The sequence below is a fragment of the Centropristis striata genome, chromosome 21, assembly GCF_030273125.1.
Source record: "Centropristis striata isolate RG_2023a ecotype Rhode Island chromosome 21, C.striata_1.0, whole genome shotgun sequence".
Classification (NCBI taxonomy): Eukaryota; Metazoa; Chordata; class Actinopteri; order Perciformes; family Serranidae; genus Centropristis; species Centropristis striata.
In genome coordinates, this window is record NC_081537.1 from 12126801 (window position 1) to 12147838 (window position 21038).

The window sequence follows — 21038 nt, forward strand, 5'->3', positions numbered from 1 at the left end:
AGAGTGTTGCATAAAGGCTGGATGGGTAAGGAGGTGGATGGCACAAACTCAGGGTTTTGGCCTGTTGGAAACAGCCAACGTAGTTCTGCATGGAAGACCTTTATTTACTTTAGACCATCCTCCTCACAAAAACAAGAAGCCCAAAGGTTGTTTGTTCAGCAGTTTAGAATAATCCATATTCATGTGTGTAGTAAGCGGCCCCTTTTAGTGGACAAAGTGGAAGCAAGGGTGCAGGGTATAAAGAACAACAAGGTCCATGCTAAGTCAAAGTTATTATTGTCCTAACTATCATGTCTACGTTTGGCTTTACGTCTTCTATTTAACTTCCTCACTTCTGTAAATTACATCAATTTATTTTAATTCTGTAAAACTAACCATGTACTTTTTCCTGACTTTAAAGGAGAAGTTTTGTTGCCTAAACCTAAGCAAGCATTTCATAACGATAATGTTTAAATTGGCAACCGTTATGTTAAGGGTTGAAGGCACGTTGACTTCCTGTTAGCGGTAGGGGTGCTAATTTTAAATATGATCTTGTGGGTCTTATTACAAAATAGGAGTAAATGACATATGTGATTGTATATGGAGCACTTGGTGTCCTAAACAAGCAGTGTTGGTGCCTAAACCTAACCAAGTAATCCGTGGCACAAATTCACCAACAAGTTTAAAACGACTGTTGTGTGTTTAAAACTTCAACTGTTACATCGTAGAATATCGAACTAACCATGTATGGTTTTGTGAGAAATCACACAAACATGTTAATGAGAATAACCCTTCTTATATTTAGCTGGTAGCTTATTATACAAAGGTCCATACAAATGCTGTAGTAATACAGCAAATGTTGCTTCATATTTTAAAGTAGCAGCAGCTAACAAACTCAAACAGCGGAACAATTTGCCGATGCAAATACATAAAACAGATTTATTTAACTGTGAACGTAATCATGAAAAATGAACAAACACACATTTCTAAAATTGTACTATAACGTTAGAGGTGGCCTTAAAATCTAGGAATAAAAGCATCTGATCTTGCTGATTAAAATTCTAACAAAATTAGTTGACTAATTGATTGAGAGGGGCGGCTGTAGAAGTACAGTCATTCAAAGCAACACTATTACATCCTGTAATCACTGCAGCATGGCAAATAAATCAAGTGGTCCATCATGTTACGTTAGTGTAATTGTACATAAACCTGCACTGCCATTTCTTATTATTAACATATGTTCTGAATTCACAAACCTGACAAATAGGTAAAAGGAAACAAATCAGATCCATTTAGTGAATAGTTATGCAAGGCGACTGTGGATTTGGGTTATGTTGCTGACATCTCCAGATGAAGTGAACTCATTTTTATGCTGGCTAAGAATGTGCAGTGCTTCATTAACACATCATTATCTCTAGTTCTTTCTAGTTCACAGAATCAAGCTTTAGTCCACCGTGTGGTTTTCTGTTCTTATGCATGTTCCAGATTTGATATTTTTAAACTTATTTTAGGCCCTCGAGGTGAGGTGAAACTGTATAGACTATCACAGATGTCCACTGCACAGTGCAAGTACAACCCACGTTATGAAACAGCAACCTCAAGGGATTCATGTAACAACAAAATGCATCGGCCATGGACAATGGCAGTAAATCAAATGAAATGTTTAGATAAAATGTTTGGGCCTTACAGCAAAAAGATTGTATTTGAAATGTCTTAGGTAGCACTATGTTAAGTCATTTTCTTGAATGTAATTGTACTTGGCTTGTACTCCGGTCTCCAGAGAGCTCAATCCCTATGAGACTTCTTGGTAATAATGTAAAAGGCCTGTGTGCTGAAATAGCAGTAGAGAGGACAGCAACAGTATACTATGGTTACATCAAGGTTTTTTTTAAAGGATTGATATAAAATGTTCTGTTGTACCTGAGGTGACAAATTTTCAAGCAGATTATTTATCTGCATTTTGCAGCTTTTTGCTGCTCATGGTAACACTGAGCAAACATGCAATGAATTTTATGTTCGAAAGGGGCTATATGAAGTGGGGGGTGATGGTGTGTGTGCAGCAGAGAAAAAAAACATTAATATGCACTGAAGATGAAAGAGAAATGCTCAAATGCAAATACTTGTAGAACATTCTGTGATTCTGGCATGCATGTAATATGATGAAGCGTAGTTTTTAATTGAAAAGGTTGAATTAAAAAAAATGCCACATCCACAGGAAATGTGTTTATCAACATAAACTCCCACTTGTAATTCCAAACTAGGTAGTGCACTAAAAAGAAAGAGAGGAAACGTGACTTCTGTAGGGAAAATGTAACAGTGCATCTCCATTTGCACGCCCATAGTGCAGTCATTTCTAGAAATCCACTGTGCCCGCACTATCCTCTCCTGTTCCCTCTGCTGTCTTTTCCCTTCAAATTCAATAACCTCCCAGCTGTGTGTTTCTCCAGGGATTTCCCAGCTCCCCTGGCCCACAGACAGACTGCAGAGTCTGTGGGGAACCTGACACAACATAAACTCCACTGTGAAGCAGAGGTGTCAGAGTCTGTGGGCTGCATCTCCGCTGATCGAGGAACCATGAAAATGTGATAGCCTTTTTTTTATTTCTTCACACTTAAAAGGCTGCGGCAAAAACAACACATGTGTTTAGCACGAGCAAAGTGTGTTCGATATACGGCTGCAGTCATAGCAAAAAGACTAAGTATAGATTCTGTGGCCCATTTAGGCATTATTTATACAAGGATGGACTACACAGAACCGTTAGCAGGCTTAGCTCGGACTGAGAATCTGAATTATTCTAGGAAGTGTGAGGAAAAGATGACAGTGACCCAGTTGGACCCACTTTGTGTCGATGGATAAAAGGGAACCAGAAGCCTTTTGATTAAAAGTCTGCTCTTTGTTTAAAGATTCAGTCTTTGACTGTTATTACATGAAACTATGTTGGTGAATTATGAGCTTACTACTGCTGTTCTCAGTGGGCTTTCTCATACTGTACTGAACATACTTTGCTTTTGTTTCAGTCTATATTTAGATTCCCTCTTTTCTCCCAGAATCATTAACAACCATGCAGTAGATCCTTTGGACTCGGGAATATTGTTTTCCTTTCTTCACCCAGAGATCTCAATTAATAATCCAGAGAGATAGAGAGAGGATACACAAACACACTGTAGGGAGGCTATATTGGTAGACTAGTGTACTTCGCAAGCACTCAGGAGCCCTTGTAACCCCAGACGGTTCTTCACCTCTTCTGGGGATAAAACACTCAACCTGACCAACAAGACATGTCACCCGGAAAAAAATCTATGTTTGTTTCTCTTCTCACTAAATGCTGTTAAAGTGGGTGTGGAATCGAGTTGCCGTTGTATATCTGTGTGTGTGTGTGTGTGTGTGTGTGTGTGTGTGTGTGTGTGTGTGTGTGTGTGTGTTTATTTCTCGTGTCCATATACTGGTAAAGCTAATTGTTGTATTTATTAATTTGAGTATTTCTATGCCATGTTAATATGGCATAAGGAATTACATTTTCTGAATGTTAATTCAAAATTGTATTGAAATGATTTCCCAGACTCTAATTTGCTTTAATTCGACCAAAAATACAGCTGACAAACTGTAAACCAAAAACAAAAAAACCTGCACAGTTAGCTACTTTATAATACATTCTAATTATATTACTGGTTACCAGAAATTACAAAAAAGAGGAAGTTGTTTGTGCATGAATATCTCACCAGTTAGGCTTGTCTCACTGAAGGCCTATGGTGGAAGATGAGATTTAAAGTAATTACTTTCCTATGAATATTTTGTTTCTAGAATACATTATGAAGAGACACTTCCCGTGTAATTACTGGAGGAAGGTACTGTATGTAGCAAATTGTTCCCCAGTGCATGCACTCCCACACACAAACACACTTTTCCGGCACTGCACTGATGTTGTCATTAGATTATTACACTTACTTGAGTATTGATTTACCATAACTGCAGATAGGGGGGAATGTTTATACTTTGCTTGGTTAATGTTGTGTGTATGTGGTAATGGTGTTTTGATTTTTATGGCACTCTAAATTATATAGTGACTTTAACTTACCCTGTTGATGCTTCAGTAATATGAAACATATTCAACTCTGGCACTAATTGTTCAATTAATTATCATTTTGGGGAACATAGTAATTTACTTTCTTGCTGAGAGTTAGATGAGGAGATCGATAACACTCTCATGTCGGTACTGCGAATATGAAGCCAGAACCAGCAGACAGTTAGCTGAGCTTAGCATAAATACTGGAAACTCTAGGTGCAGAGACACCATTATCTGTATCTGTATTTGTTCAACAAACTAAATTATTTGTCTCTTTATTCAGATAAAAGATGTGAAATGTGTATCGTTTATACAAGAAATCACATGTTAAAGCGGGAAAATGTTGTGTTTTCTAACCATATATATTAATTGGCATAGCAATTTTGTGCCTTAAAAGCATCAAATTGATTAAATGTTGGCATATAATTAATTATACAGTACATTTCCACATCCTCTGCTTTTCAAAGATAGAAAAATTATCTGTATTTTGTGCTTTACTGGAACATCCCTACTGGAAACTGGCTCTGTCCAACGGCAAGAAATTTGCCTACCAGCACCTCTTTTTAACATGTTCCCTTTTTTAATTGTACAAAAAATTGGAAGTCTTAACTGGGACTGACGTTAAACTTGAGTTGACCATGCATGTTCAAGTGCAACAAGTTGGAAAACCACGATGGATGCGTCCAGGAAAACCTTTGTATTTAGCAATACCATCTCTAGCTAGGTTAGCAAGTTAGCCACTAGCAACACCATTTGATAACTCATTACGCGCTAAGTGATGTAAATATTATATAAGAGCATCTGTTAGCTCATGTGTGATTTTTCTTCCACTGCTCAGAGTTTAATGGTCATATTTTTGTTTAGCTTTGGTGTCATGCACCTCAAATATTAATACAATTAAGTTGGAAATTTCAACATTATTATGTAGTATTAGTTACCAGTCCTGTCTAAGAAAAAGTTGTGATTTTTACATTTAAGTTACTGTACAAAACGAATTAAACTAATTGGGTGTAATGTGTCAATTGATAAGCTTTAGAGATGCTGGTGTATTTACTTAAATAACTTAAGGCTGCTATTTCTCACTGTTTTTTGGTTTTAAGGCTAAGCTAAGCTAAGCTTACTGGCTGCCAACTGTCAATCAATCTGATAATCTAACTGCCTAACACATCTACTAAATGCTTAAATCTTTTTAAAACGTGTTTTGTTGCATTAAAATAAGTTTTCTATGTGATATTGACCACCTTATTCGGAGGAAAATGCTACAATACTAAAATGTTGATTTCCTTGTTGTCACATCTCATATTTTCCTTTACAGATGGGACAAAATGGCTTCACAATATAATATTTGACAAAATGTCTCAAAAACTGCCCTGTCACTGTGTCTTTCAACATCATTTTGGCTTTCCTCTACCCAGGTGGACATTTGACAATGACTAAAGAAAAAGGAAAGTCATGGTGATTCCTTGCATGGATATCACAATAACACATGAAGACAGAAGAAACTCATCTTTCCATCTCTCACATCCCATTCCTGCCATCTTGCTTATTCTCCTTTTGTCCTAAAGAAGGACATTTTTGTCCCATGGGGGATAACAATATTGACGTCGAGAGATGAGTTATTGATTGAGAGGAGAGGACAGCGAGACAGTTGACATGCAGCAGACTACTGCAGGTACCGAGCAGCTTAAGCATTCATATGTGTGCTGTAGCATGTATGAGAGAATATTCATATCAGTCTGGGATCATGTGTATCTATTGAGTTTTGTACAACAACATGTCAAAGCAGACAAACACTTGTACTGAGGGAAGAGAAGGATGTGGGCGGTTGTCTTCTCTGCAGGCCACATGAGCTTTGCTGCGCGCTACATATCTTTACATGTTGGGAAATTGATGCAACACTGCTTTGTTCTAGCGCCTTACGATATATATGTAGAGATAATGAGATTGCGTTCTGTCCTGATTGAATGGGATGATGACATCGATATGAAATAGCTCGGGTCTTCCCATGGCTTATTCCACATAGACGCATCTTCTCGTCTAGTGGGTCATTTGACCCGCACTGAGTTGATTGAATCATTGGAAAATAAGCACACAGGAGCTCAGCCCCAAACTGCTGTCTTAAATGATGCTCGAGAAATTGGATTGAAGCTCTGCAGAGTTTGTCACAGAGGAAAAGAGTCAAATGGCCGAGCAGAGATAGTTCTCATGTGTCATTTTGTGGAGGATGTCAACGTACAGAGCAGATATATTCCCCCTGGCAATTATGCAAATTTGGATGTGACATGTGAGAGTGCGCCCGACATGATGCGACGAGAGGGGAATTCACCAACACTTGGCTGCTCCGTCGCTGCTGCTACCGTTAGCATTAGCATTGTTCACACATCCTCTCATCTTAGGCCGCTTCCACACCCCTCCCCCTCCCTCAAAAACCCCCACCTTCTCACCACCACGTCTCCATCCTCCTCCTCCTCCTCCTCCCTGCCTGCGTCCTCTCTTTCCTGTTCTCGCTGCGGTGTTGCTATAGCAACGGAGAAATGTGGGAATACCTCCGTCCTTCAGAGAGAGGGGAGAGAGAGAGAGAGAGACAGAGAGAGAGAGAGAGAGGACGAAGAGGGAGAGGATGGGAGACAGACAGGGGTAGACAGAAGCAGAGACAAGAGAGGAGAGGAGACGAGGGAAGGGAAGGAAGTGTGGAAAAGACTGTTAATTAAAAGACAGAGAGCGAGTGGCTGTGACTCACTGTCTGAATGGACACTATTGCCTGTCACTTAGCCCCTGACTCCGAGCGTTTGTCCCCCTCCTCCACCGCTCACTCCCTAAAAAGCGACCCTCCCATTGATATTCAGTCTTGGTGATGAAGAAGACGCCACTGTTAACTGACTGGAGGGGTGGGGGTGGGTTCGACCGAGATGGCACAGTGTCGCACAGCCATGGCGTAGCTTCACGCTGGGCCCTACGCACGCCATTTGTTTGACGATCCATGTGTTCTGGATGTCTCCATTTGTAGTGAGGCTGCAGTTTCCATGACAACGCCCGGACTGAAATAGCACCCCGGTCCCCCCCCCCACCCCCCCACCTCTCTCTCTCCCTCTCCTCCGCTCACAATACACTCATAACTGTTCATTCCTGATCTTGGGCCTCGTTCTATCAAGCTGAGATGTCCCATACTGCTCATCTCCATTCATCATATGGATTGAAGCACATGAAAGCCCCCCCACAACCCCCGCTTCCCTCCAACCCCCCCAAACTGTCACCATCAACACCTTTTCACACACACACATACACACACACACACACACACACACACACGCACACACACACACACGCACACACACACACACACACACACACGCATTTGCGCACGCGTACACACATGCATCACTTCTCCTCCCACCTCTTATCTCCCATTTTCAGTCTCTCGGTCGCCCTGCAACAGATTCTGTCAACATGCATCAACCTCTGTGTTGCCATGACAACGGTCTCGAAAATCACTGCAATTATTTCAACAAAGACAAAAACACTACAGCCACTTGGGGGAGAGGGAGGAAAAAGGACGGCATAAGCGTGTGTGCGTGCGTGTGTGTGTGTGTGTTATGTTTGTTCGACCGATAGCGAAAAAGAAAAAGATGCAGAGTTGCAGACTTGTGAGTCTGTGCATGCGTGTTTATGACCCTTCACTGAACTGGTGTGTATCCAATGTGCATACAGTATGATGGTGTGTGTGTGTGTGTGTGTGTGTGTGTGTGTGTGTGTGTGTACAGTAAGTGTGTGTGTCTTTTGGCCCCATGTGGTGAAACTCCTTTTCCCCAACTAAGACCCTTGAGTACGTATATGATGTTCTGTAGATCAGTGCAGGTGGACTCACTGACCCATTTGTATATGTGCAGAGTTTTTTAAAAGCAACCTGTACCAGCTACAGTACCACATATGTGTGTATTTGTGTGTGTGTTATAGACAGTGAGAGCATTACTCTGCACTGCTGTGATATATAGAGAGAAAGAATAAAACAGATGGGCAGAGAGAGACCTGCACAGTGGTGGAACATTTAGTCACTTTATCTCCACAAGTACTCCACTTTACGATTATTTCCACTATATGCTGCTTTTATTCTGCTACATTTAATACTGAATACCATATAGAATATTTGGAATTACTTCAAACTGGAAGGGCATCTGGGGGTTGTTTACATTAATTTTTCTAGTCAGGATCTAATTTTTCCAATTTTTTTGGATGCCATGTGAATGCTTTTTCTTGCAAAAGTGAAAATATTATTTTGTGTATCCGCCGCATGATTCGGATCCACTCCAAAATTTAATGGGTTCTTCCTTGTCTCATACTGCAATCTTTCACGTAGTTCTGTGAAAATCAGCCCAGTAGTTTTTTTGTAATTCTACTAACAAACAGACAAACAACAGGCTGAAAAAAATGACCTCCGTGGAGGAAGTAATAGCACATGCTGGACTTGAATGTATGATTATTTTCAAAAAGCTGTTTGCATTAAAAAAAAAAAAAAAAAAACGTCCAATTTTCCTTCGTTAATACTAAGATTATAACTCTCACCCACATGTCAGAATTGAAAAAAATCCCCAGAACAACAGTGCCCTGCTGTTCCCCTGGGATTTTTTTCCTGAATTTATTATTTCATTTATTAATTTACCTCATTTATTTTGTGACTATTTTCAGCCACTAATTTGGTACACTAGGGAGTATTTCCAGCACCAGGACACGTGTGTGGGATTGACTAAAAATAACTTTCAATGGCCCTTTTTGTTGTTATAATGTCACAAAGTGCAGCGGTGTGGTTTAATCATGTGTTTTTAATCGTTTTTGGATGTCTACGGCACAGAGGAATTGACTTAGTAAATTTTGGATGCAATACAGTGATTTAACATTGTTGTATCACTACATAAACTTTAGTTTAAGTGAAATATTAATATATAATATATTATATATTAATGTGTGTGACATTATGTGTGCTATTTGACTTTGAATTAAAGTCGATTAAGCCTTTAATATGTCGAACACTCATGTTAAACTGACAAGCCACCCCTGTGAATACTGTACTGTGTATCATTTAGTACAACAGATCCCTATCTTGCACTTATCAAATATGATGTCAACGCTGTATAGCTCTAAATCTTCACACTCACTAATCCCATTGTATCCCATAAAGCTGCTTTGATACTAACAGATACTTACTTACTTACATGTGTGTCGAGTCAGGGAAAACACTCCAGGCCCTGTAATTTTGGGGCCAAACCCACGGCGGATGACATAGCAAGTTATAATGAGTGTTTGTGGCCCGAAGCCAGTGTGTATGCGTGTGTTTATGCCCGTAGGAGTACAATTTGAGAAGCCAGGTGGGCACGTCTTAACTGAACCCATTTCTTTGTCATTTTTGTTAGTCCTAAGCCGGCGTGTCCTTAAGAATATCTGACTGTGGCTTTAAAGAGTGGAAATCCACATCGAGAGGCCAAATATGTATCCTTAAGTTGAAAGGATGACTCAAATATGTCTGCCGACGGGTGGGGGTTGTCATGTCACTGCACAGCGGGGGAATTGGCAGAGACAGTGATTTGGACTTCAGAAGTAGATTGGGATCAGAAATCCTTGGGGAGAGAGAGAGAAAGAGAGAGAGGGAGACGAGGTCAGGTAAGAGGGCTATAAAAGCACTCCCTCCTTAACTGGAACATGCACGTGTGACAGGAGATTTGCACAGCAGTCCTCCTCTGTCTGTAACTGGTTTGACTGCAGCAGCAAAATGTGTGAACAAGTGTGCTGAGGTAAGTGTTCATTTACACGATCTGCTAAATCGCTTTTGACAGGGCTTTTTGTTGTACATGTCCTCCACTGCACACCCATGTATTCTTAATGAATGTTTAAAGCAAGTTGACATACTAAACAGTTGTTTTTTTTTTTTAGATGACATACTTTATATTTCATATGTTACATGACTGATCTAAAAAAGTGTTGGTTATTCTGCATCTAATGGCCTTTTATAATTAAAATCTCTTGACATTTCCCTCCTTGTTTAAGCAGGGAAACTCAAAGAAGATCAACAAAGTCAAAAAGATGTGGAAGTTCCAGAAAAGTTTGGGCTGTTTATTCCTCCTCTGTGTCTTCGGCTCGACTGAGTGCCGCGTGCTGAAGTTCGTAGTCGCTGTAAGTTTCTCTTTCTTCCTGTGTGCATGATTTATAATGATAACGTCTGAACATAGTGTTGCAATTTCATATTAAGCTGTTCTACAATGTTTTACAGAAGCCACTTTAGATCACACAAGACTGATATGGCTGTACATGGCTGCTGATTACACTGCTTCTCAGCCAGCATTACTATATTTACACATTTATGTGACAAAGGATTACTTTGAGCCTAAACTCCAACAGTGTCAGCCATATCTCTCCCAGACACTACTGCTCCGTTCATAAACCTCTTTGCATATCTTTCTTCTACACCATACCACAGTGGTGAATGAAAAAGACAACTGAAGGATTTAAATGAAATCCTGTTTTTTCCCAATGCTGTGACCTCATATATTACACATATTAGTGGTGAAAGAACATCAACTGAAGTCCTGTACTTAAGTACAATTTTGAGTTACTTGAGTATTTAAATTTTCAGCTACTTCATACTTATATTTCACTACACTTTGGAATTCAATATTGTACATTTACTCCTTTGCATTTATGTGATATCTTAAGTTATAATGGAAAATGCAGATTAATAACTTAAGATATAATAAATTAATATATTACAGTGTGATATTTTGGATAGAGTTAAGACCAGTGGTGGAATGTAACTAAGTACATTTACTCAAGTACAATTTTGAGCTACTTGTTCTACATTTTAGAGGCAAATATTGTACTTTTTAACTCCACTACCATTAGCTGACAGCTTTAGCTACTTTTCATGTTGAGATTTAACATGAAAAAATATATAAATTAAACCACATGAAAGTTTATAGAGTAGTTAAAATAAGCCCTACAACATTGAAAAGCTGCTTAAATAAATGCATCAAAAATAATAATCCAATGATATATTTAGAATAAAACAATCTGAGTGGGTCCATTCTGCATGATGAGTACTTTTACTTTTGATACTTTAAGTACATTTTAATGCTGGTACCTTTGTACTGAAGTACATTTTGAATGCAGGACTTTTACTTGTAGTGGAGTAATTTTGCAGTGTAAAACAAGTAAGGGATAGCATGTAATTCTGAAATTGGCTCTTCAGCATAATGAGTAATTTTACTTATTGATGTTATTACTTTTGTAATCTCACTAGATTTTTTCTACTCTACTGCTACTTTTAATTATGTCAAAGATCTTCTTCCACTACTGCTAGAAAAATCACCTACAACATAAAATCTGTTTTCTGTTATATTGGCATATTGGTTTACAATTGAATGCATACTGTTACTGTCTCATCCATGTTTCTTCTCTGTGAATTTAAATCTTAATATGGTTATGCTTAATTATTTGCAAATAATTTTTTGTGTAAATGTTTTCTAATTTTGGTTGAGTGAAGTTTTTTTTCAGGTTAGTGCAATGCGTGTTAAATTCTAGGACGGTGTTTTGCATTGAAAAACACAGCGACTGTTGGAAAATATCAATTATCTCTGAAAGCAAACGATCACTTTGTTGACTTTGTGGTTTTTACATCCAAATTGTTTGTAAAGTTCAAGTCACCGTGGAGCTAACAGGAGTGACTCAGACGTGTCCATAATCCAGTTTAATCAACCTGTGTGTCATGTCACTGCTCAAAAAGTGAGTCCTCACAGTTAATAATACGAACGGAGCAGCTCCAGTGTTTGTGTCATCAGAGTGACTCCTCTGTGTCTCAAATTCAAGATCACAGGTTTCTATTTCTGACTTCTGTCTCAAGGTGGATTTTTTCTTAAGTACAGAGTGTAATGACTGCCACAGCAGTGTGGTGTCTCAATCCACGTGACATAATGTGTGCGTTGTGTCACTTTTTAAGGTATTCCGCCATGGAGATCGATCGCCTATTGAATCATATCCCAGGGATCCTCATGGGGAGGAAGTGTGGGCTCAGGGCTTCGGACAACTGACTGAGGTACTGGGTCTTACTCATTCTTATTTTCTCAAGCAGGATTTTGCAAAGTAAAGAGCGTTTAGGTGTATGTAGTGTAACAAATCCATCCATCCATCCATCCATCCATCCATGTTCCTATGCCAGTTCATCCCGTACAGGGCCATGGGGGCCTTGTGTACAGTGGCCCTGAGGTTAAAAACACAACAACATTACACAAAACACAAAAGCAAAATCAAGAAGAAAAAAAAATTGAAAACACAACAGCATTTCAGAAAACTATTTTGTGTTTTGTAAAATATTTTTGTGTTTTCTATTCTTGTTATTTTGTCTCGTCCAACATTGTTGTGCTTTGCACCTCAGGGCCACCGTACTGGAGCCTATCTAAGTATCAACTGGGCGAACCAATCCTCGTATAATCCTCATACAATCCTCATACAATCCCCATGAAATCTTTCGCGTAAAAAAAAACGGTCGATCACTGTTTAAAACAAGTGGTTAACTTTGTGAAACGGAACTACTTGTTTCTGCAACAAAACTTGACTTGGTGACGCAGGCTGAGACATCCCTATTTACAGAGGTTAATTTACAAGTTAACTTAAAATAACCACCTTCACTTTTATAATATAAATTAACACAAACACCAGTTTCTTGGTATAAAGTTTGGTGTTTCTTGCAACCTTTTCCCACCTGCTCTAAACGGCCTGTGTCAGTCTTTATACTGCGTCGCTTCATTCCCTGCTTTCTTCCCGTAATATTAACTGTGGCCACTAGAGGTTGCCCCTTAAAAACAAAGGTCAATACAATCATTAAAAGCTGCACCTCCAGGCTCACAATTATGTAGGTTATCTACGAATTACAGCCGCTATCACTATATGGATATAAGCTTTAGATGTGGTATGTTTCAATTATGATCGGCACAACATAAAATCAAGTCTTCAAATAGTAGAGGAGCTTGTTGTAGACTTAATTAAATTCCTTCCTACTGTGACATTGTTCTGCTCTCGGGCAATTAGCCGGTTTACAGTGACATTATTTCTGGCTCTAGGAGCCCCTGTAGAATGGGTGAATGTTGTTATTTTATGTAAATAAGTTGAATTTGACCTTAAATCTGCCAAAACTACAGCAAAAGGTCAGTTTCGACAAAGATTAACAGTGCCCGCAATTTTCCTTTCAGCTGGGCATGAAACAACAGTTTGAGCTGGGCAGGTTTCTAAAGAGGCGTTACAGCAACTTTCTCAGCGAAGACTACAACAACAAAGAGGTAAGTGTATTTATGGATGCAGACATTAATGTGTGCCAGAATTTAATGTCTTTCTGACGTCCCCTGAGTGAGCCTGAGTGCTTCAGTGTCACTTAATGCTGTTGTCATACGTGCCCTCGGCCCAACATGAGAAAACGTGTGTGTATTAGCTCTAACAACGTAAACTAAGTTAATGAGCATGACTCATATTGGTGATATCACTGCCATGGCTTTGCAATTTGTTGTAACATGTGGGGTAATTTTGCCCCTGGGCTCCCTGTAAAGTACAGTTGGCAGCATGCACGTTGGGCTGCATGCTTAGCAAACTGTCATTATCTGATTTTTTTATATTTTCCTGTCTCTGTTTTCTTTACACTGCACTGTTTTTTTTTTATCTCACTCTCTCCTACCCCTCCCTTACCCTCTTTCTCTCTCCTCATCCCTGCATTCATCCCCCTTCTCCCTCACTTAAATAACGCGCAATTACCACGAAAATAACAGCTCTTCTCAATACCTGTCATTGGCGATTTGTCGCCCAAGTCTCTGTCAACTTGTACCGTACCTTCTCCACCGCGCTGCCATGTCTGTTTTAATTTGACAAAAAGGGAGGGGAAAAAAAGAAGCATTCTCGGCATCACAGGAACATCCAACCTTATCAGCGTGATTTACTGTGTGCAAAAACCTGACACGGGGTGACAGAGAGATATAGACGAGCGAAGGCTGATGTCAGAAGAGATCACAGTAAGACGGATCCTTTCCCCCCTCCCTCTCGCATCCATTTGGATCTCTTCTGACTCCCCTCCTCTTCATGTTAAGGGAATACCTCAGTTGACTTGGGAGAAATACAGCTCTCTCATGATACACTGCCGCTTTGCTGGGTGCATTTATTTTTACTTCTTTATTAAATAAAAATAGAAGCAGACTCAAGCAGACATTTTCACTTTCTATAAAAAGTAAGTGTCCCATTTGGAAGAACTTAGTAGGATTCAGTGCCAGGCCTATTACAAACATACTGTGTGGTGCATTTTAATACCATGTTCCCTCCATGTTTCCAACAGTTATACGTGAGAAGCACTGACTACGACCGTACTCTGATGAGTGCGCAGGCCTGCCTTGCTGGGATGTTCCCCCCAACCAGACACCCGCCTCCCATCATGCCCCAGTTACTGTGGCGGCCTATTCCAGTGCACACCATCCCCAGAGTCCAGGACAAGGTGGGCTGCTGAGCCACATAAATATTTCCTTTCACACAGCAGCATCCACACACAGAAACTTGTACAAGTTAATTTGAGTCTCCCTCTCTGTAGCTCTGTGTTGCAGTCTGTGTTCACCTCAGCTGTGAACCTGCTGTGCTGATATTCCCCACTGTTTTAAAGTGTGAAATGAACATATAATTGTGCCCAGAAGACTTGCAGTAGCCGCAGTAAATGTGCATTATTTCCACTGATGTTGTGTGGTTGTTTTTGGATTTCTCAAGCTGTTGAAGTCTCCGGGCAAAGATTGTCCAAGGTTCAGAGCGCTGATGACGGAGACGTTTGAAAGCGAGCGCTACCAGAGGTTCCTCAGGGCTCACCAGGTAACCACAGACGAAGACAGTCATCATAATACACTGTAACTCATCCTCAGTATCTGCTCAGTGACGTGAACGACCTACTCACAGCTCGGTTTGTGTTAAACATCACTTTTCTATGAGTCATGTGCCTGTTAACCACTAAAAACTTGTTTGTAACTCTGTTGTTCTGTTTCTTCTCATCCGTTCTTCATTATATAATCAGAACTGCTGTGAATAATACTTTTCCCCACCTCTGCTGCTTCTTTTCAGCTTATCTGTGCCTTGATTTGTAAATTAACAAACACTGTGAAATGCACATTTGTGTAAAACAGAGAAATATATACTTCACAGTTGGTGGTGCCAATGTTATCAGCACCTCCATTGGATGTGTTAGTTATGCTGTAGACATCATGTCCTCTCAGTGATTTTCTCAGGCACGGTGACTCCAGTGCCTCGAAAAAGCTGCACAGTGCAATTTCTCGCACATTCTCAGAGACGCTAATTAACGGTAGGATTGAATTAGATTAAGAATTACAATAAAAAGGTTTTAATTAAACTGAGTCCCATGTGCTGCCTATTAAGGTGGAGTTTGAGATCAGGATGGGGTCTCCTGCATTGAATTTTAACACCCTCTGCTGGAGGCACTGTACCTGCAAGTTGGATGCAAGAGCCAAAATGGTGCCATTTTCACTGTGTTGTCTGAATTTACAACAATCACTGAATCAATAAGCAATACTAATCCATACTATTAACCAACTAATGTCTGTAATTCACAGTTATTTTATCAGTGTATCTGCAAAAACAACCCAGAAAAACATAAATTGGTCATTTAAAAGCACAATAAGTAGGACTTTGTTTCTAAAAAGGTATAGACTCACAAAAATATCCCTTTCAATCATCTCTTATGAGCCACTAGAAGTCTGTAGTGGTGCTGTATTTCTTCTTTTCCTGAGCTAATGCACAAGGTGTGCACAAATCCAAGAGAAAGCTACAAAAATGGTGGACAGCACTACAAACCTGCATATTCAGTGAGGCGAAGCACCAAACGTACAAACCTTGCTCCAAAAAAAGAGTGAATCTGTGTTTAGCATTCACCCCCTGGTGAGCACCGCAGTCGGGGGGCTAGCACTACTGGTTTCCATTGAGTTGAAGGAAGGAAGGGGGGCAACAGATAATGCTGTGTTTACAGACTCCTTTTTTATACAAACATAATCCCTGAGAATCACTAGTTTGATGTTGAAATCAAGAGTAAAACGTACTGTACTTAGGTGCAATTTTGAGATACTTTAAAACTTGTGCATTTTCATGATATCGTTAGCCTCATAGCATATTTGCCTAAGTCATATTTGAACATTTTCGGAAAACAAAAAAACCCACAATTTTTAGTAAGCCCATTGGTATTTTTAATTGATATTGTAACAGTAAGTTCAAATAGAAGTGTGATCAAGTTTTCATAACAGATAAAAGTGACTTAGGCAGAATATGCCCTGACTAAGGCAATTTTTGTCCAACATATAAATAATGTAGTTTGGTTTGTAAGTCAAAGAGATGACTAAGGCAGAAAGTGATTTTGGACTCTAACATGTGTTCTGATAGGTTGAGAACATTGGCAATAAGGCAGAAAGATGCAGCAGTAGTAGGAGAGTAAAGTTAGGCAGATATCACAATTTGGCCAAAAAATGACTTAGGCAATTATGCTATGAGGCTAATGATATGGAACTGTACACTTATACCCAAAAACATTAAGTGGGAAATATTGTACTTTTTAGGCCACTATATCTGACAGCTGGATTTTACATTTACATTTTAAAATTTACATTTTATTGTTAAAGATGAAACCAGTGGTTTTCAACCTTTGGGCTTTATGACTCGTTACAAAGAAGCCGTGTCTAGTTTGGACCCATTCTTAATAACAACTAATCACATACAGACACTTGGTCAGGACCCCTTAGTGTCACTTTGTCATACTTTGTAAAATCTACTTTGTTAGGTTTAGGAAAAGATCATGGCTTGGGTTAAGTTAAGTATGTTTATTACGTAAATTAAGTTATGTAGCCTATGTGAGTTAATTAGTCAACGTAAACAAACCAGTATTGACTTTTGGTTTCACACTAGACAAAAACAGCATTCTCCCGGGTGAAAGTCACGGTTTGTTTGACCCATGCGTCCACCACATCTTCCCTCTGGACTTTATCGCTCTTAATTCTGCATCACCTGGAATTTGGAGCACTTGCTCTGTGCGTACAAGTTTCAGATGTTGCCCTCCGAACACAGCTTTTCATGAGTAAAGGTATCTAATATTTTACAGAACTTGTTTACAAAGCAAGTTGAAAAAGTCATTAATCATCTCACGACCCCTCCAGTTTAATGTTGTGACCCTTTGAAGGGCCCCAGCCCCTTGTTTGGGAACCACTGGATATTGAATATTTCTTTTTGAATGTAATGTTGTAACTCTTTTCTTCACATTTCAGTACTTTGTCGAGAGACTCTCCAACAACACTGGCTACCCCGTCTCCAAACTGGTTGGCAAAAAAATCTGGAGGGTCTACGACACTCTTACCTGTCAGGTATACTTAACAATAACGCACAGAAACACAATTTAATAACTCCCTGTATTCCGCAGTTTGCAAATGCTTCAGTTACTGATACAAACACCATCTCCAGAACAGAAAGTGGGAAAAGATCTGTTTTCTTCAACACATCTGCAGAGAGATGGGGAGGGGGGCTGGAGTGTGGGGAAATCATTTTTATACATACAGTAAGACATGAATAGGACAACATATTGAAATGATAATTAAAGCATTATGAGACGGGTGGATTCTAGGCCAGGTTGAATACGCTCATTCACACTTGCAAAATGAGCATCTGTTATCTTCAGACCGGCGCTATAAATAGCCGGGATAATAGCAACGATGAAATACAGCCATTTAAACCCCTTTGTTGCGATTCATGTGTTGTGTAATGTGATTATTAGCGTGATGCAGTGTAATGAATGTTATTTTTCTTGTGCAGAGGATCCATAACTTGACTCTCCCACGCTGGGCCACCCAAGATGTTCTGGACACCCTGAAGAGAATTGCATCATTCGAGGTCATGTACAGCATCCTCAGTCATAAGCGGAAAGAGAAGGCCAGGCTCTCGGGAGGTGAGGATCCACATTTGGAGACACTTTGTTTAAATCAGGAAAAAATGTTGTAGGAGTAAAAATGTTGTGACTGCTGGCAGAGGCTTTGTTTACGCCTCAGACAAAGTGCTGGGCCGGGCTTCCTGAAAGCGTATTAGCACATATGAGCTAATGGGACAAAGATGATTACAAGATGTTTATTAAGGTCAAAACGATTGTGTTAGTGTCTGGGAAAATTTAATTTGTTGACACTGATGTGCTCATTTGCCAGGGGTGCTGCTGAACGCCATCCTGAGGAATTTCTCAAGGGCTGTAGAGCAAGGGAGCTCCCTCAAATTCATTATGTACTCAGCTGTAAGTTCAGCGTTTTGGGCACATTTACAATCTATCGTGCAAACTGCCATATCTCCTCACCTCCTTGATGTTTCTCATTCCAGCATGACTCTACCCTCATCACCCTCCAGGCAGCTCTGGATGTGTACAACGGCCTTCTTCCTCCTTATGCTGCCTGTCAACTCTTCGAGTTCTACCAGGAGTATGATGGGTAATGACGTCCTGTCTGCTCTTTGCATATTTAATTACACTATGTAGGTCAGATGGCCAAAACACACCACACTGTGAGCATCTGACTGTTTAGCCGCAACAAACCAAATTAACTCTCTCAGACACACAGAATTGTCTTTCAGAGGCTGCAGCAGGCTCTGTTTTAAAGCAAACTAAGGTGAAGATACTGGTGTCATATGAAAAAAAAACAATCCAAGAAACCCATTGGTACCACTCATGTTCTGCTATCTTGTTTGGGGTCAGGCATGGCCATTTTCAAAGGGGTCTCTTGACCTCTGACCTCAATATATCTGAATGAAGATGGGTTCTCTGGGTACAAGTCTACAGACATGCCCACCTTATGCTAATCCAATGCAGTATGTGGTAAAAAGCATGCATTTTTTGTAGATTGTATTTGAATATTTGCTCATCCTTGGATTGCTTACAGTATGAAATGAGCTGTTGTGACTCAAGGATAATCACAACATCATTAACAGACCAATGAGATATGTATTCTGACAACGAGGGGGGTTTCCGCAGTCTCCAGAACAGAAAACACACCATCCATTCGAAATCCACCCCAAAAATGAAATTCTTACAGAAATGTCCGAATGTCAGATGTATTTTCTACTGTGTTCTATGGTGTTCCTCAATGTCTTCCTGTCCAAACTGGTATTTTGGAGAGATTCTGACTATTTTTATTCATTCTCAAGTGGTCAAAAATAGTCAAATTTTGCATCAAATCTGTGTAACAAATGGTATCACACCCCAAATATCTGCAAAAACGTATAGAGACTGTATCCCAAATTGGACACATCTGTAATGCTGCACTTTCTGGTGTTTTCACGGTCATTTCGAATGAGATCGTCACCACCAGTCTATGTATAATTGATTTATACATATTTAACAATCTACATGTGAAATTTAATTTATCTACATGGAGATTTGCATGTCAAATTAGAATACGAAAGTAAATTAGATGAGAGAAAGCAGTAAGAATGCTTGGGCGACAATCTTTATTTTTACTGTACTGAATTTTATTGTGAAGGACAGAAGTACGGTCCGGATGTGTTGATAACAATGGTTGATAATGGTGATATTTATTTGGCTTACCCAGAAACATCCAATTTCCCCCCGAAAAACTCAGCAGCCTCCATTGTTTTACAGCAAGGAGATCCAAGGTGCCCGATTTGGGAAACAGTTCGGGCACGGCTAATTCACCGGCATTAGCATCCTTTTGCAAACTCTAGTAAACCCGAGCCTAATGTACTCGAATAAAACAATATACGGTTTGAAAGATAAGAAGTTAGACTTTAGTTTCACACCATTTAATTAATTGGAAGCCTAACATGATCATTTTTATTAGTAGTTAATGTGAAATTTTGATAGAATCTTAGCCAAACAGTGTCCCATTTGGGATACAGTTATAAAACATGGTTGAGCATGGGGATGGCATGCCTCACATACTCACATCATACATGTATGTCTAGTAAAGCTTGACACAGTGCTGAGCTGCATCTAAAATTAACCTTCAGCTTCCCAGCGTTCAGATGATGTACACCACCTCTATGTGGCATCTACTGTTTTATCTGCTAACCCCCCCTCGTCCTCCCCTAAAAATGGCTCTACGTGGGTCTCTAAGGGTTAAGTACATTTCTGTGTTCCTTTTCAGTTCGATAGAAATCTGGCCGTCACCCAGGACTGCAATAGCTAAATTAGCACATGATAGAATCCTATTTACATAATGCAAGTGTGTGTCGTCTCATTGTGTTAATCCTAATAATGCCACAGGTCCTACTCTCTGGAGCTGTATTACCGCAATGACTCCTGGCGGGACCCCTACCCCAACCCTGTGCCTGGATGCAACGGGTTGAACCCCTGCCCGTTGTCCATGTTCACTGAGCTGGTGCGGGACGTGGTGACAGACGACTGGGAGGTTGAGTGTGGGTTTAGGACGAGATTGTCAAGCACAGGTGAAAAAGTTATACTCTCATGCTTGCACTGATTTCCATTACAACACATATTTTGCCATTGTTAACGCTTCACTGCAGTATCTTTATTCCTGTATTCACTTTAGGGACCAGTGTGGGGGATTTGCAGCACAGACTGTCTGATTTAAAAATATCAACACTTTTTGGAAATCTTCCAAATGTTCCACATTCACATGTACCTAAACTGGATTGTTTTCTCCCACAGGTGTCATAACAGCTCTTGCAGTTGCTGTGGGTCTCCTGGTAGTGGCGCTGTTGTTCAGCATAGGAGTGGCAATCCACAGGAGGAGAGCACACTACTCCAGGGAGGTGTAGCGCAGACATCTGTCACACATGTGCCAAAAATACACAGAGGTGCTTCTCTTATTATAATGTGCCATGTATTTTAAAACTTTGGATCCTGATTTGTTGTGTGGAGGGGGCTGTGAGCTCTTTACTTCTTTTATGATTTGTGTTTCTGTGATTAAAAGAATATACATAGGAAGTGTTT

At 39.9% G+C, this 21038-nt stretch overlaps 1 protein-coding gene across 1 annotated transcript; it reads left to right on the forward strand.

The window, feature by feature from the left end:
• Positions 1 to 5659: 5659 nt before the first annotated feature.
• LOC131959825 (testicular acid phosphatase homolog) lies at positions 5660 to 21029 on the forward strand. The gene is made up of 12 exons (XM_059325043.1): positions 5660 to 5714; positions 10079 to 10204; positions 12024 to 12119; positions 13273 to 13359; positions 14397 to 14552; positions 14816 to 14914; positions 17362 to 17457; positions 17903 to 18035; positions 18286 to 18368; positions 18452 to 18558; positions 20349 to 20530; positions 20754 to 21029. The coding sequence occupies exons 2-12, from the start codon at positions 10115 to 10117 to the stop codon at positions 20861 to 20863; spliced, it is 1239 nt and encodes a 412-aa protein (XP_059181026.1). The 5' UTR covers positions 5660 to 5714; positions 10079 to 10114; the 3' UTR covers positions 20864 to 21029.
• Positions 21030 to 21038: the final 9 nt, after the last annotated feature.